We start from the raw sequence: 17,378 nt of genomic DNA on the forward strand, positions 1-17,378 counted from the left end.
CGCTTGCTGTTGTTGGAATCCAGCTCCTGTTGTTGTTGTTGTTGTTGTTGTTGTTGTTGTTGTTGTTGTTGTTGTTGTTGTTGTTGTTGTTGTTGTTGTTGTTATTTATTGAATTTATATACCACCCTATACTCGGGAGTCTCAGGATGATTCACAGAATAAAATCAAAATATAAAACCATGAAATACATAATAAAAATAAAAACAACAACTCAATAGCTGCCCCCCCCGCTCCGCACATTTTAAAAGGGCATAGGATGTAAATTAGGTCAACCAAAGGCTTGGTTAAAAAGGAAGGTTTTTGCCTGGCGCCTAAAGGTGTATAATGAAAGTGCCAGCCAAACTTCCCTGGGAACAGCATTCCACAGATGGGGAGTCACTGCAGAGAAGGCCCCGTTCTCGTGTTGCCGCCCTCCGGCCCTCTTGACCTTTGACCATGATGTCTGGGGATGAAGGGAGGTTGTGTCCAACAACATTTTGGGGGAGTGTAGGTCCCCTGGCTCAAATCTCCCTCTTCCAGTATTATGGTTTCCTCTACCAGGGTTCTTTGGAAAGGCTTGAAGGATGTATTTCAAAAAAAGTTACACCGGATAGTTTTCGCCACATGGGCAGTTTTGTCCATCTGATGGGTCGGATCCTACATGAATCCATCATCCTGCTTATGGAAAATCTCTGGAGAAAAGCGTGCATCTTGCCATACCCTAAAGCAGGCATAGGCAAACTCAGCCCTCCAGATGTTTTGGGACTACAACTCCCATCATCCCTAGCTATTAGGAGCAGTGGTCAGGGATGATGGGAGTTGTAGTCCCAAAACATCTGGAGGGCCAAGTTTGCCTATGCCGGCCCTAAATGAGGGCTGTGGAACCTTTGTCTCTTCCGATGTTGTCGGACTCCAGTTCCCATTAGCCCCTGCTTTCATGGTAATGGTTAGGGATGATGGGAGTTGTGGTCCTGTAGTATCTGGTGGAACTAAAAGTTCCCCAGTCTTCCCTTAAATAATTAGGGTCCTTTCATGACATTTAAAAAAATTAGTTGGGTTTTTAGGAGAATGGGATGCTGCAATACATGGTTGGGATGTTTAGTCTGCATTTAATGTTTTCAATTAGAAATCCTGTCAATCGATCATTTTATTATATATATTTTTGTATCTGTTTACAATTAATGTTTTCGTTTTAATTTTTGTTGTGCTTGATTTTGTTGTTGTTGTTCTGCCAGCTCCTACTGACCACACTAGTGGAGCAGAACCCCGAGGATATGGGAGATTTGTATCTCGATGTTGCAGAAGCCTTCCTTGATGTCGGAGAATATAATTCTGCACTCCCCCTTCTGAGTTCCCTGGTGTGCTCAGAAAGATACAATTTGGCGGTCGTTTGGCTCCGTCACGCAGGTAACAATGCTGCTGAAATTGCTAGAAAGCTCTTCTGACACACTAGATGGGTCGCATTTTGTAGTGGAAGATAAGGTGGGTGGTTTTTTTGGGACCCTAATACTAGGGGTGCCGATTTCAGGGGTGGCAAGATTCACAGTGAGGCTGAAAGACCCCGTCCTGGATAGATTCAAGAGTCTCTTGCAGAAAAGCAATTTCTTTAGGAGCATTCCTTTTAATACCTTATAATGATTAGATTTTATGTATTTATTAATCCTTATATTTATATGCCACTGGTCTCCTAAAAAAAGCATCATAGCTGTTTACAACAGAATAAAAACATAAAACCAGAAAGTAAACTAATAAAAGCTAAAAGAACAAGCTAAGGTGCAAATCTGAATCTGATGTGTGTTGGGAATGTAAGGAAACAAAAGGAACATTTTTTCATATGTGGTGGGCATGCAAAATAGTTAAAGAGTATTGGGAAAGGATATATAATGAGATGACAAAAATGTTGTTAAAAAACATTTCCCCCCAAACCAGAGGCATTCCTTTTGGGAATGGTGCAGACGTCAGAAGTACCCATATGTCAGAAAAATTTATTCTTGTATGTAATGATAGCAGCTTGGATTTTGCTAGCCCCAAAATGGCGGGTGAGTGAGGACCCCAATAAGGAAGATTGGCAACTTAAAATGATAGAGTATGCAGAACTAGCAGGTCTAATGAATAAAATAAGAGAGTGGGAAGATCAAGTATATAAAGAGGAGTGGGAAATCTTTGTGGAGTATTTGGAAAATAAATGTAAACACATGAAAACAAGGTAGCAGGACTAAGATAAATTCAACAGTGTAATGTAAATACAGGGAGAAATTGAATTAAATGGATACATAAGAATATGCAGGAGTGGAGGGAAATACAGTGGTACCTCGGGTTAAGAACTTAATTCGTTCTGGAGGTCCGTTCTTAACCTGAAACACCACTTTAGCTAATGGGACCTTCTACTGCCACCGCGCCACTGCTGCCGATTTCTGTTCTCATCCTGAAGCAAAGTTCTTAACCTATGGTTCCAGTTACAGATAGGTAGCCGTGTTGGTCTGCCATAGTCAAAATAAAAAAATTCCTTCCAGTAGCACCTTAAAGACCAACTAAGTTAGTTCTTGGTATGAGCTTTCGTGTGCATGCACACTTCAGATACACAGATATACAGATTCTGTATATTCTTCAGATATACAGATTCTGTGTATCTGAAATGTGCATGCACACGAAAGCTCATACCAAGAACTAACTTAGTTGGTCTTTAAGGTGCTACTGGCAGGAATTTTTTTCTTAACCTATGGTACTTTTTCTGGGTTAGCGGAGTCTGTAACCTGAAGCGTCTGTAACCCAAGGTACTATTGTAGTAATAATTTACTATCTGTACCTCACCCATCTGGCTGGCTTGAGTGAAGCAGCAATTCTTTGCCTTCCTTTCCAGAATGCTTGAAAGCCTTGGGCTACATCGATCGTGCGGCGGAGAGCTATGGCAGAGTTGTCGAACTCGCCCCTTTACACCTGGATGCCAGGATCTCTCTTTCTACCCTTCAGCAGCAATTGGGCCGGCCTGAGAAAGCCCTGGAAGCACTTGAGCCCATGTATGACCCAGACACGCTGGCACAAGATGCCAACGCCGCTCAGCAAGTAAGTGTTCGTCTGTCCTTTGCCCGCCCGCCTGCCTGTCTCTTACTTTATTTATCCTGTATACCTGAAGGAGCCTCTCCACCCCCATCATTCAGCCCGGACACTGAGATCCAGCGCCAAAGGCCTTCTGGCAGTTCCCTCATTGCGAGAACTTGAGGTTACAGGGAACCATACAGAGGGCCTTCTTGGTAGTGGCGCCCGCCCTGTGGAACGCCCTCCCTTCAGATGTGAAGGAAATAAGCAGCTATCTTCTTTTTAAAAGACATCTGAAGGCAGCCCTGTTTAGGGAAGTTTTTAATGTTTAATGCTGTATTGTTTTTAACACTTGAAGGGAGGCCGCCCAGAGTGGCTGGGGCAACTCAGCCAGATGGGCGGGGTATAAATAATAAACAATAAATAATAATAATAATAATAATAATAATAATAATAATAATAATAATAATAATAATAATAATTATTATTATTATTATTATTATTATTATTATTATTATTATTGCATTCCTATCTCAACCTTTTCTCCAAGGAGCACAACAAGGAGTAGTGGTTTGCCATTGAAATTCTACTCAATATTGATCCAGGGTAGATTCCAATGTATAGTTAGCAGAGTAAAAACTTAAACACGTTGCAGGATCCCCCAAAATAGACCACAGGCTATTGTATTTCATCCAGCAGAGCTTCACTGCTACTGAAGGCAAATGGTCACAAATCCAGTACATTCAGGATTGGCACCGTTCATAAGAAATCCAGTTGCTTAACTTAAACTTAATCCAGACTTAACTTAAACTTACAATAACTTTTAATAAGTCTAAACCTTAACACTGTATACAGAACACCACACCAGAAGGAAAAGAGATAGAAAGTGTGAAACCCAGGCTCCTTCTGACCTATTTTTATAGTCAGCATGACCTTGACAGAAAGAGATAAGCTGTGCTCAGCTTCTCTGAAGGAATAACCCAAACATCAGGAACCTTCTACTTGTTTCCTTCACACAGAGAAGCTTCCAGAAGTTTCCAGAACCCTCTTGAATTAAGTAGAATAGGAAGGATCCTCTGCACATCAGATCAATATTTTCTGTACTAAGAAATGCAAACTGACATGGTTCTCCTGCCACACCTCCATTTTATTCTCACAACAATCCCTGTGAGGTAGATTAGGTCCCTGAGAAGCAGTGACTGGTCCATGGTTGCGCAGTGAGCTTCCTGGCTGAGTGGGGATTCAAACCCTGCTTTCCCAGGTCTGACGCTCTGTCCACTGTACCAAACTCGTTCTCAGTTTCATGTGCCTTCTAGGGCAGTGTTCCCCAACCTTGGGCCTCCAGCTGTTTTTGGACTACAACTCCCATCATCCCTCGCTAGCAAGACCAGTGCTCATGGATGATGGGAATTGTAGTCCAAAAACAGCTGGAGGCCCAAGGTTGGGGAACACTGTTCTAGGGGACTTAGAGGAGTTCTTGTTGTTGTTCTTTATTAAATTTATATCCTGCCTTTCATCCTAAGTCCTCAGGGCAGTTCACAGAGTAAAATACTGGATTAAAAATCAGTAAAACAATACCCAACCCACTTCCCACAGACAGATTTTAAAAGGCCAAAGGCCTGGTTTGAAGAGGAATGTTTTCACCTGGCACTACAAAATATATAATGAATTCCCCAGGCGGATCTCCCTGGGGAAGAGCATTCCACTACAAAAAAGGCCCATTCTCTTGTTGCCACTCTCCAGACCTCACATGGAAGGAGGCACACAAAGAAGAGGTTTCAGATTATGAATGCAGAATCCAGGACGGTTTAAATAGGTAGAAGTGGTCCTTTAGGTACTGCAGCCCTGAGCCGTTTAAGGCTTTATAGGTCAAAACAAAAACAAAAAAAGCCCCCCCCCCCAATGCAGAGACATCACCTTGCCAACAAAGGTCCGTATAGTTAAAGCTATGGTTTTCCCAGTAGTGATGTATGGAAGTGAGAGCTGGACCATCAAGAAGGCTGATCGCCGAAGAATTGATGCTTTTGAATGGTGCTGGAGGAGACTCTTGAGAGTCCCATGGACTGCAAGAAGATCAAACCTATCCATTCTGAAGGAAATCAGCCCTGAGTGCTCACTGGAAGGACAGATCCTGAAGCTGAGGCTCCAATACTTTGGTCACCTCATGAGAAGAGAAGACTCCCTGGAAAAGACCCTGATGTTGGGAAAGATGGAGGGCACAAGGAGAAGGGGACGACAGAGGACGAGATGCTTGGACAGTGTTCTCGAAGCTACCAGCATGAGTTTGACCAAACTGCGGGAGACAGTGGAAGACAGGAGGGCCTGGCGTGCTCTGGTCCATGGGGTCACGAAGAGTTGGACACGACTAAACGACTAAACAACAACAGGTCAAAACCAGCACTTTGACTTGGGCCCGGACCCTAATTGGCAGCCGGCGCAGTCTCACCAGGATCTGTGTAATATTCTCAAACTATTTTTGTCCCAGTGAGCAACCTGGCTGCTGAATTCTGCACAAGCTTCAGCTTCAGAACCATCTTCAGAGGCAGCCCTGCCACAAGGAGCCTGCTTTAAATAAATGGACTCTGTTAGGTAGATTAGGCCACTTCCTTCCCACACTGCCTGTGGCCCTTTTTACTTGGGGTGGTTTTCCAAGGGCTCAGAGGAAAGAACCTGGTCTGCTGCTTGAGTCAGTTCATGTCAACCGCTTAACGTACGGAAGTGGTTGCCGTGGAGATCGGCTTGAGCCGCCTTCTGCATCTGCGCAGTCACCACACCCCCAGCAGTTCAGCATCTCCATGTGGACAGGCCAGCACTTCAGCGCTGCATGAGATCTGTTCGGCCAGGCAGCCAGAAGCACACAAAAGGGAACCATTGTAGACATCTGTTCCTACTTCCTGTATTGACCTTGAGATTGGGACTTGAGAATTCTGATCTAGGCAGTCAGGCAGATTTTTGTGGTTTGCAGCCAGCAGTCATTGCATCTCTTTATAGGAACAGAGCAAAATACGAACCCTTTCCTTTCATTTTTACAAACTGCCTTGCTATTTCTTTTTGAAATGAAAGGTGGCAAATCCTTTTTTTAAAAAACAACACGTTTTTATTTGATTTTACAGATACAAATTTACAACAAAACCAAATACATATCCATATAAATAGATTTATTGAGTCTCCCTCCCACCCAACTCCTCCATGGGTCCTCTTGTCAACGTTTTCAACTGCATATTATTTCACAGTCTATTTTTTATATCTATCCATATTGTCCATAGTACATGTTACATTGCAAGTGAGATTAAAATCCTGCTAATGTTTTCATTTGCTTACAGTGGTCTCCTAAGTATATTACGAATTTTCCCCAGTAAATAAACCCTTTTAACAGTAGCAAGTATTATGAGCTTTCTTGTTTACATTGCTCTTCTGCGTTTAAATTATTTGGAAGATGCTGTGCTGTAATTCAGCTGTTTTCTTTACCATATGGATAAATGCAATAGCTGTTGCAAGTAAAAAGATCCTTCTCTTTCTGGTCCCTCAGTCATTGGGGGACGGAGGGGGACAAACTTCTTTCTAATGCCAGTAGTCTACTGTTAATGTTTGTAAAGTACTAATAGATGGGAGAGAGGACTTTGTGTGATCTAACTTTCTCCATGTGGTGCTCAGGAACTGAAACTGCTGCTTCATCGTTCGACGCTGCTGTACTCTCAAGGCAACACATATGGCTACGTTGATTCATTGCTCACCATGTTAGCCATGTTGTTAAAGGTAAGCGAATTACTGCATCTCTTTCACATGGCACACCTTGTCTAAAAAACCCCCTGCTAAATACATGATATTAAGTGTATATGGACATGATGACAACTGGGAAATTGGTATTATTAATTTTAAAAGAATGTGTGCTGTGTTTGGTGACCACCTTATAGACATTACCCCTTGTTTGGGCCCAGTTTCTTTGGTTTCAGGCAACAGGAACCTGTGGATAATGTTCAACTGTTGACAGGTCTCTGATTCAATTAGGTAAAGGGACCCCTGACCATTAGGTCCAGTCGTGGTCGACTCTGGGGTTGCGGCGCTCATCTCGCTTTATTGGCCGAGGGAGCCGGCGTACAGCTTCCGGGTCATGTGGCCAGCATGACTAAGCCGCTTCTGGCGAATCAGAGCAGTGCACGGAAACACCATTTACCTTCCCGCCGGAGCGGTACCTATTTATCTACTTGCACTTTGACGTGCTTTCGTACTGCTAGGTTGGCAGGAGCAGGGACCGAGCAACAGGAGCTCACCCTGTGGCGGGGATTCGAACTGCCGACCTTCTGATCAGCAAGTCCCAGGCTCTGTGGTTTAACCCACAGCGCCACCCACGTCCCTTTTATCTGATTCAATTACACCAGTTTTATTTATTTTACATAAACCTTATTCGGCACCAGCAGAAATACTGGCACTTTTCAGCTTGAGTTTGGAATACTTTCACAAGTTAAAACGGTTGTCTGTACCTAGCCATGAAATTGACTGCAGCATGGCTATTCAACTAGCTTCCAATGTGCTCAACATCTTTAGACTCTCCTTGACTGTCTTCCAGGTTGCCATGAATCGAGCTCAGGTGTGTTTAATATCTAGTTCCAAGTCTGGCGAAAGGCACCTCTATCTTATTAAAGTGTCGAGGGATAAAATATCCGATAACGATGATCAGGAAACTACTAACTGTGATGCAAAAGGTAACGGCAGTGTGTGTTTGTATGTGTTTTCGTTTTTAAAGAAGCGTCTTGCCCTAGAAAGCACTTTTGGCATGATAAAATTGCCTCTTGCCTCCTCTTCCTTGTATGGTGAAGGTAGCGAATCTGACCTCTGGTATATGAGGCTAGGCTATTTCTGTCCTGTAATGTTCTGATTCTGTGTTGTTCTGGAGTTTTGCAGAGGCCTACATCTTTTAAATTGTGAGTGTTTATCAGATCTATATTTCTGCTCTTCAATTGCAAGCATGGATAACTGCCTGGTAGTTCTGTCAGCTGGGATGGATGCTGTCAGGGAACTGCCATCAGAGGCACGGGAGAAGGAGAGGGTCTCTGATTCTGCAGGGGAAGGTCCAAGCGCTAGAGGGAGACTCAGCCGGGAAGCAGGGGAAGAGAATGAGTGTAACACCAGGGATCCAGGAGAGCAACGGGACTGGAGGTGCAGGGGCTCCAGGACTCTTCTTTGGAAGTTAGTGAGGGGAGCCCAAGCACCCCGCTGCCCACGCCCACACTGCGCAGGAGACTCCCGCGCAGTGAGAGGCGGAGACGATTGGGTGTCAAACAACTCTTATGTTGGCAATGCTTTAAGAAACACCCACAGACAGATTCTATGAGTGACTAAGGGCAGCCACGCTAAGATGGGCTGCGCAGTCCGGAGGGTTTAACCAGGCAATCCAATGCTCAAACGGGGCAGGATTACGCACGAGTAACTCCCAACCACTACAGATGCCATTGTGAAGAAGGTTTTCTTCTTATTGACAAGCACGTTATGGAAACAATTGCCTATAGATTATTCCTGCCAACAGTAGGCTTGTCTCCTTCAGATAGTTTTACAGTGGTGCCCCGCAAGACGAATGCTTCGCAAGACGAAAAACTCGCTAGACGAAAGAGTTTTCCGTTTTGGAAGTGCTTCGCAAAACGAATTTCCTATGGGCTTGCTTTGCAAGACGACAATGTCTTGCGAGTTCCTGCTGTTTTTTCCCCCTCCCCCCTTTTTCTAAGCCGCTAAGCCACTTATCAGCTGATCCGATCAGCAGATAAGCCGCTAAAAGCTGCTAATAGCGCTAATCCGTCAATGGGCTTGCTTCGCAAGATGAAAAAACCGCTAGACAAAGAGAATCACAGAATGGATTCTTTTCGTCTTGCGAGGCACCACTGTATTTGTAGCTTTTATCGCCTTAGGTTTTATTTTTGTTTTCCGCCCTGAGATTGGTCATACTGAATGATGAGCTCTTGATGTTCTGAATGGCTTAAGATACTGCTTATAATTCTATTGCAGCAATATTTGTGGTGCTTACAAGCGTGCTGACAAAAGACGACTGGTGGAGCCTCCTTCTGAAGGCAATCTATGCTTTGTGCGATCTTTCTCGCTACAAGGAAGCAGAACTCCTAGTGGACTCCTCGCTGGAATACTATTCATTCTATGACGACAGGCAGAAGCGTAAAGAACTGGAATACTTTGGTCTCTCGGCTGCAATCCTGGACAAGAATTTCCGAAAAGCTTACAATTACATCAGGTGAGTCGCTTCGAAGGGCTTCATTGGGCTGAAGGTTGACTGCACAAATAGCACTGCCTGTCTGGCATGCATCTTGCATTTAGTGATTAAAGGAACGATTCCTTTGGTCACTGTGTGCAGTCTGACTGATGTTTGCTCCCTCCATAGGATAATGGTCATGGAACATGTCAACAAACCTCAGCTTTGGAATATCTTCAACCAAATCACCATGCACTCGCAAGATGTGCGGCATCATCGCTTCTGCCTTCGGTTGATGCTGAAGAACCCTGACAATCATGCGCTCTGCGTCTTGAATGGCCACAATGCCTTCGTCTCTGGTAGCTTTAAGCATGCTCTTGGTAAGAGAACATTAGTATTGCTTGATAAACATCACAAATGCAACCTCTGATGAAAGTGTGTGATGCTGAACTTCTCCACCCATCCTTTTAGAATGCAGTGTTTCTCAAACTTGGTTCCCCAGACATGGTTGGACTACAACTCCCATCATCCATCCCTAGCTAGCAGGGTTGATCCAAGTGCTCAGGGTTTATCGAGGTTCTAGTCCAATGGTCAGCAGACTTTTTCAGCAGACCTTGTCAGGGGCTTGACTATATTTTGATTTTTTTTTTAAAAAAAACACAAATTCCTATGCCCCACGAATAACCCAGAGATGCATTTTAAATAAAAGCACACATTCTACTCATGTAAGAACACCAGGCAGGCCCCACAAATAACCCAGAGGTGCATTTTAAATAAAAGGACACATTCTGTTCATGTAAAAACAGGCTGATTCTTGGACCGTCCGCGGGCCGGATTTAGAAGGCGATGGGGCCTTCTAAACATGCCTACCCATGTTCTAGTCCAACAAGAGCTGGGGACCCAGGCTTGAGAAAGAGTGGGCTTAGATAATGTCCCTGATTAGGACACTGGAAGCTCTGCAGAAGGTTGCATGTCTGTGGGTGTGCGCACAAAGCTCTTATCCACTCAGATCTGATGAGCATTGTCAAAACCGATTGCCTGTTAGGCAGATACCTGATAAACAAGACTCTAAACCAAAATAGCTTTTGCTGTAATTAATCCGTTAGCCTTTTAAAGTGCGTGCTTTTGTTGCACAGCTACCCCTCTGAGTAGAGGTGAAAGGTGATGCTGGTTTGCTTTCATCATTTATCTAAATAATTGTTAATGGACGTAGCGTAAAGCAGAGCCTATACGTGTGTGTGAACATTTGTGAAGAATCTATAGGGAGTTTTTAGTAAGTAAAAAAGCACAGCAACTTATGGTCAGGAAAGAAAAGGAGTTTGCCGTTACTCTTCGTAACTCACGAGCTGTGCAAGTTGAACCGTAAGCAGAATGCAGGCGTCTCCCTGCTTCTGTGTGATCAGCACATGCACTCCCACTCACAACAACGCGTGTTGTTTTTTGGCGCCAAAAGGGGGCAGGTGTGGAGGCAGAAAGGGCGGCCGGGAACAGAACCCCTGCGTAAGTAAGGATTCCACTGAATCTGATGCTTGAAAAAGCAGTGTAATCCACATATGTAAGAAATCCATGGGTTGGATTACAGAGCTGTTATGTTCCCTTTGCCACCTCCACCTCCTTCCCCGAAGGTCAGGGGTTCTGGCTGAATAGTGGGGTGGCTAAGGAAGAGGGGGTTCAGGCAAAGGCAACTTCAGTGAGCTGTGTTCTTTATGGAAGTATCTGAAAGCCTTTTTGTTAAGCATGTGGTTTTAATAAACTGTATTTCAAAGCCATTCGCTGTTTCCTCCTAGGGCAGTACGTACAAGCTTTCCGTAGTAATCCCAATGAGCCTCTCTATAGCCTTTGTATAGGCCTGACTTTCATCCACATGGCCTCTCAGAAGTATGTGTTAAAAAGGCATGCACTTATAGTACAGGTGAGTTTATTTTATTTTTATCCCACTCTTCCTCTTGTGTGGCACATGCTTGCATAGCATGTTCTCGTGCTATGATGTTTTAAATATTCTGTTGGGAGCCGCCCAGAGTGGCTGAGGAAACCCAGCCAGATGGGAGGGGTATAAATAATAAATTTTATTCTCTATCTATCTATCTATCTATCTATCTATCTATCTCTAGCATGTTGAGCGGCAAGGGTTGAAATGGGTCTTATTATGGTTTCTCCTCAGCGCAGCTTACTTTGAACTCATTATTGATCATTTTGTTACAGTTTTACACACACGTATAGCTATTCTCTCTGTTTAAACACTTGGTTTGCTGTGGAGAATATACGGCTTAAGTACATGTTGGGCAAATAGCCTTGGACATTTTGTGTTGTTTCACCTCTGTACCATTTTTCTACCACAGCTATGAGCACCCAGAATGTATTTTCTGCTGGGATTTAGCAAACAGACCTTTGCAACCATAGGTCTCTTAACACACGAATTGTACTGGAAGTACTAAAAACAAACCACTGTAGGCTTCGTTTTTCTTAACTACATAATAATTTTATTCTGCCTTTCCCCCATTCAAAACCAAAGCAGAATTTTCTTCCCTTATATTGATTTTATAACTCCTAAATGCCCTAAGATTAAGGCTGCAGTTCTGTTTTCACTTCCTTGGGAATGAATCTCATTGAACTCAGTGGGATTTACTTCCGAGTACAGAATACTTAGGACTTATGCACAATACTTATGTACATCATTTTGAATATGTCAACAGAAACCTAACAAAATGTTGCTGCTCTTTAAGATTCCTAGCTTACTGCCTAAAGACTAGGTTAACATATATAGAGATGGAATGCAATCCAGTCCCAGTGAAACACTTTTTAAGTCCCACTGATTTTTAGGGGAGACGATTTGATGAATGTGAGCTTAACTCTCTCCCATTCCAGCTAACGAGAATGAAAACGTCTACGTCTACGCCTTGACTGGATTGTATTCTACCTTTATACAGCTTGAAAACTATTTACCTGTTTGGATTTTTAGCCTTCTCTGAGTGGAATAGCTGACAGAACAAAATACTGTACATTATATCAAACTCTGGCCACTAAATCCTCACTCAGATCTTGCTGGTATGAGCAAAGGATTTTAAATGTTGCTGTGCGAGTCTATTCTACTGCTTGTCTGTCACCTTGGCAGAGGAGTGTGTATTTTGCTTTCTCTTGTGTTTTCTTTAATCCAGTTCTGTTTGTTCCATTGGTCTCTTACATTTGGATGTGGCCCACCCTTCTGGATTTAAGTCTGAAATCACAGAAATCAGTCCCATTTTGGATGTAATTCTTGTAGCAGAATGAGCACTATTCACAGTGCTCATGGCAAACAAGATAGTTAGGCACTCTTGGCTTCCTTGGTTACAGGGATGCTGAGATTCTTAAGAGAAAATGGGCATGTTAAAAAAGGAGACTTTTTAAAAAATGGGCATGTTAAAAAAAGAGAAAATGGGCATGTTAAAAAAGAAGGGAGACTTGACAACTCAAGCATTGTCAAGTGAATTTGGCCTGATAATTATCATTATGGTTTTAAAGAACTCTTCCATGAGTTTTATTCTCCTACGTCAGAAGAAATAATGTCTTGCCAGGTTTTTTTTGCTTTGTTTTCCCAAACAAATTGGGACTGCAAGTACAGTTATGTATCAAGATTTGTGGCAGGATGCAGAGAGAAGAAACATATGCATTGGAATTGCTGCTTTGTGGGTTTTCCCCAAAAGACCCAATAAGCAAACAAAATGATCAGAATGCAATGTAAGATGGACTACAGATAACATTGGGCAGGATCCAGGGTGAGGAGGTAGGGCTTGTGTTTTATCTTCCTAGGGCCACAGTCAATCTGTTTTCTTCAACTCCTCATCCTTGTACTGTATGCTAGCATCTGACCATAGCTGTCAACCGTCCCTTATTTGAAGGGAAACTTCCTTATCCCAGCGCCGTTTCCCGCTACTGTCCCGGATTGATGATATCCCGTAAATTTCCCGGGTTTCAAAGGAAGCAGCTCCTCTCCTTCCCTCCCTCCCTGCTGGCCAGGGAGGAGGGTGGCTCCAACTGTGTTGCTTGGCTGCGTTGCTCACCCAATAAGGAGTCTAAGAACAACTGGGGGGTGGAGCTTGCATGCCTTGGGCCGATCAAATCGGCCGCGTTGCCTGGGGACTCGCCTTTGCTCAGTGCTTCCCAGCGGAGAGGTGACGGTGGTTTTCCTTGCTGCATCCCCTTTGCCGGGTTGCTGCGCTGTGGGAACCACCGCTTGAGGCTTCGTTTGGCTGCTGGCTGACTAAAATCCCTTATTTTGGCCGCTGGTCCCTTATTTTTGAGGCCGCTGGTCCCTTATTTTCAAATCTGTAAGTTGACAGCTATGCATCTGACCAAGTCCTAGTTTTGAGAGTTGAGAGAATGGTGGACTTAAAAACAGCCGCCTGCTCATCCAGAGAGAATGGCCCTGGGAATCCTTTTGACTGCCACTGCAACCTGCTCTTGACTCTTTCAGATTATTTTAATCTTGGACAACATTTTTAAACAACATGGGAATGGCTGGTTTTAAAATTCCATTCTCATTCCAAGTACCTTGGTTTTGGAACAGCTTAGTTCACGAACGTTTTGGCTCCCGAACACCACAAACCCAGAAGTGACTTCTCCGGTTTGCGAACTGTTTTTGGATGCCGAACGTCTGACGGGGCTTCCAATTGGCTGCGGGAGCTTCCTGCAGCCAATCAGAAGCCATGCTTTGGTTTCTGAACATTTTGGAAGCTGAACGGATTCCGTTTGACTTCCAAGGTGCGGGTGTATTCGAAGCTGGGGCAAGAAATCTTATTGGGGGCAAAGGCAGCTCTACATTCGATTTACTGCTCCTTGTTCCTTAGAATTTCTGGTTTTCACACGAGACCTTTCTCCCTCTCCCACCTTGTACACAGGGCTTCTCATTCCTCCAGCAATATCTGAGCCTCCGTGGTTCCTGCCAAGAATCTTTCTACAACTTAGGCCGTGGCCTTCATCAGTTGGGATTGGTACATTTGGCAATTCACTATTACCAGAAGGCACTGGAGCTTCCCCCCCTGGTCCTAGAGGTAATGCATGGAAATCTTAGCCCATTACAATTGAAACAGAGACTTGAGCCAGGCTTGCAAAGTGCAGGGTTCTCCATCAATGGTTTTAGCATGCTATGCTCCATTTCCTGACATTGTGGGAGGCCAAGGGAGGTAATCCAAAGTGGTACCGCTTTTAAGAAGAGATGTTAAAGATTTGCAAAACAAATAAATAAATAAGAAGCATAAAATGTAATTTTGGGTGGGTAGCTGGAAGGTTTCTTGCTGAAAAAGCAGGGCATGCTAAAAATGCTAATACCGCCAATCCCAAGAGACAGCAAGGTTGAGTTTTGTGCCCAAGGGACTCCATTCGAAATGGGTTATCGATAAATTGTGCCCCTTGATGCATTTCATCACCAGGCCAGACCTAGTTGCCCAGTCGTATTTGAAAATCATGACCATACCAAGCAAATGCAGGCAAATTCCAGCTCCCCCCTGCTGCAGCATTGGCTTTCAAAATGGCAAACCCGCCTCCTAAAACAGCACATAATTCTGATCATTAAGTCTTGAATAAACGTTTGTGGAATTAAGACAATAACTGCCCTCCAAGGACAGGAAATCTATTCTTGTATGCATTGAAAAGTTGACTTTTGCATCTTATGGAAGCTGCCGGGCTTCAGTTTGCATCTTGCACTGCTTTGAGATGAGTAGACCACTAGTCCCATCTGAAGTGGCCTTAATGTTACTGCTGCTGGAAGGAAAGGAACAGTTGGCATTTCCTATGAAAAATCCTGTCCTTACATTTCCCTAGCAGGTTGTGCACTAAGGAGGAGCTTGCTGCTTCAGAACTTCTTCATCCGCCACAGCTATGTTGCTGGGCTTTAAAAAATAATGACCGCTCCCCGCTTAAAATGGGGGGCGCCCTTTGCGTGGACGCATGCAGCCCCTAGATCTGGGGCGGCTCCAACAGCATAGGCTTGGCTTTGCCTTCCCTCAGGTGGGATACCTGGAGGTCTCCGCCTACCTCAGTCAGTTGTCCAATCCCACCTGGGGGAAGCGTTGCCAGGAGACCAGGCCAGGTAGGGGAGGGATTACCTGCCCACACAATAGAGGGAGGATCTTACCTAGGAATCCTCACTTGACCATCTTGACACACAGTTTCAGAGTCATCCCAGGGGTTTGCCTGCCTACCACTTTATAATTTCTCGAGAAGTATAGCAAATTCAAAATCTGTGTTAAAAGAGAGCTGTCTACCAGTACTTGCCTTCTGAAAGAGGATTTGAGAACTTTCAAAACGTGAGCTTTGGCAGGCTGGAACGTCTGCGATAAAACTGCTGGATTTTCAAAAAACCTAAGAGAGGTATTCTTGTATGCAACCGCAGCGGCTCGTATACTTGTGGCCAAGGGATGGAAAGATCACGAGGCTCCAAAAATAACAGATTGGCAAATCAAATTACAGGAATTGGTGGAGACGGCTCAATTGACTAGTAAACTCAGAGGAAACTCCAAGCAAAAATTTGCGGAAAAATGGGATGGTTATAGATATGTTCAAAAATACAATAATAGTTTTGACTCTGTGCTAGCATTCGAGTGATAAAGGAACTAAAAGGAGGTGGCTAACAATTAAGGATTTATTATGTTTTCAGAATGTATTAGAAAAATTATATAGAAAGATTTGTTGTTTGGTGTACATTCAAATGTAAGATAAAATATATGCAAAGGGACTTGACAGGAAGTCAAAGTTGAAGAAATGATTTTGGAAGATAAAAGGGGAAAAATATTTACTTTCATTATTATCATTTTGTGTGTGGGTGTGGGTGTCTGCACATATGTGTGTTGTTGTATGCAATGTTTGGGAGGAAATAAGACGGTAAATAACAAACTAAACATTGATGTATGTAATTTTTATTTCTTAATTATATGTAGTGGTAGTATGGCTGTATTGTTTTTTGTAACATAAAATCATTCAATAAAAATTATTAAAAAAACAAAAAAAAAATTGCTGGATTGTCATGTATGCAATATGTGACAAGTACCCTTTTGCTGCACTTGTTCAGGCAAGTTGTTTTTCTTCCCTCAACTAGGGAATAGAAGCAGACCAGACGGACTTGCGACGGGATATTGCCTTCAATTTATCGCTCATCTACCAGAGCAGTGGAAATATTAGAATGGCTCGGAAAATGCTGTACACGTATGGAATCGTGTGAGGTGAAAGCCGGCATCGAAAACTGATTGAATGAAGTAAGATGGATTACTTTCCTTGCTTTCGAGGAACCTGGAAATACGCTGCTGCCTTTTGTGGATCTGAGGCTTTTTGACACCGGGCAAACCTACGCTTAAAGATTTCTCCAGATTGGCTGAATATGAAGCAGGCAAGTAGATGGTTCAGGTTTTTACAAAGAGGATCCCTGCTATGGGGATCAGATCTGAGGCGTGACACTGACCCCAACCTGACAGGTGTGCTGGAACGTGCAGTGTTTTTTAACATGCAAATTGTAAACAGAGCAAGTCGCACATCTTAATAGCAAAGTACACGGAACGTGGGACATTTTGTTCAGAATGTACAATTGGGAGAGAGTACGAGTAAACGAAATGTGCTAGATAACTCACCAGCAAAAAGGCTTCAGCTGCCTGCTTTCAAGGATATTTAACATACATTAGTCCTTTGTGTCTGGAATACCCCATAATCGACGAACCTAGCAAAACCTTTGGATCCTTTTTCTGGGTGCGTGTTTGTCCAACAGTTCATTACTAAGGAGATTCTGAAGTTACTGTGTTGGCTGTTTGTTTGCATCCATGTGAACTTGTCTGTGAAATCTAACCATTTTCTTGCTTTTCTGAAGCCGGGGAGACAGAGATGGTTTGAACTAAAAGCTATACCTGCTCAACTTGAAGTAAGACCCATTGCGACTTACAGTGGTGCCTCGCAAGACAAAAAGAATCCGTTCTGTGATTCTCTTCGTCTAGCGGTTTTTTCGTCTTGCGAAGCAAGCCCATTGAAGGATTAGCGGATTAGCGCTATTAGCGGTTTATCTGCTGATCGGATCAGCTGAATAGCGGCTTAGAAAAAGGGGGGGGGGAGGAAAAAAACCCCGCAGGAACTCGCAAGGCATTGTCGTCTTGGAAATTCATTTTGCGAAGCACCTCCAAAACAGAAAACCCTTTCATCTAGCGGGTTTTCCGTA

At 43.7% G+C, this 17,378-nt stretch overlaps 1 protein-coding gene across 2 annotated transcripts in view; it reads left to right on the forward strand.

The window, feature by feature from the left end:
- GTF3C3 (general transcription factor IIIC subunit 3) overlaps positions 1-17,093 on the forward strand; it is a 32,912-nt gene extending 15,819 nt beyond the window's left edge. The window contains exons 10-18 of one of the 2 annotated variants that reach the window (XM_083467997.1): positions 1,215-1,386; positions 2,840-3,042; positions 6,670-6,771; positions 7,583-7,718; positions 9,013-9,250; positions 9,398-9,588; positions 10,996-11,120; positions 14,083-14,235; positions 16,278-17,093. In XM_083467997.1, the coding sequence (XP_083324123.1) occupies positions 1,215-1,386; positions 2,840-3,042; positions 6,670-6,771; positions 7,583-7,718; positions 9,013-9,250; positions 9,398-9,588; positions 10,996-11,120; positions 14,083-14,235; positions 16,278-16,400 (1,443 nt within the window). In that variant the 3' untranslated portion in view covers positions 16,401-17,093. The other variant, XM_083467998.1, reaches the window with a different exon arrangement.
- Positions 17,094-17,378: the final 285 nt, after the last annotated feature.

This window comes from Podarcis liolepis (genome assembly GCF_965112155.1).
Source record: "Podarcis liolepis genome assembly, chromosome: 1".
Lineage (NCBI taxonomy): Eukaryota > Metazoa > Chordata > Lepidosauria > Squamata > Lacertidae > Podarcis > Podarcis liolepis.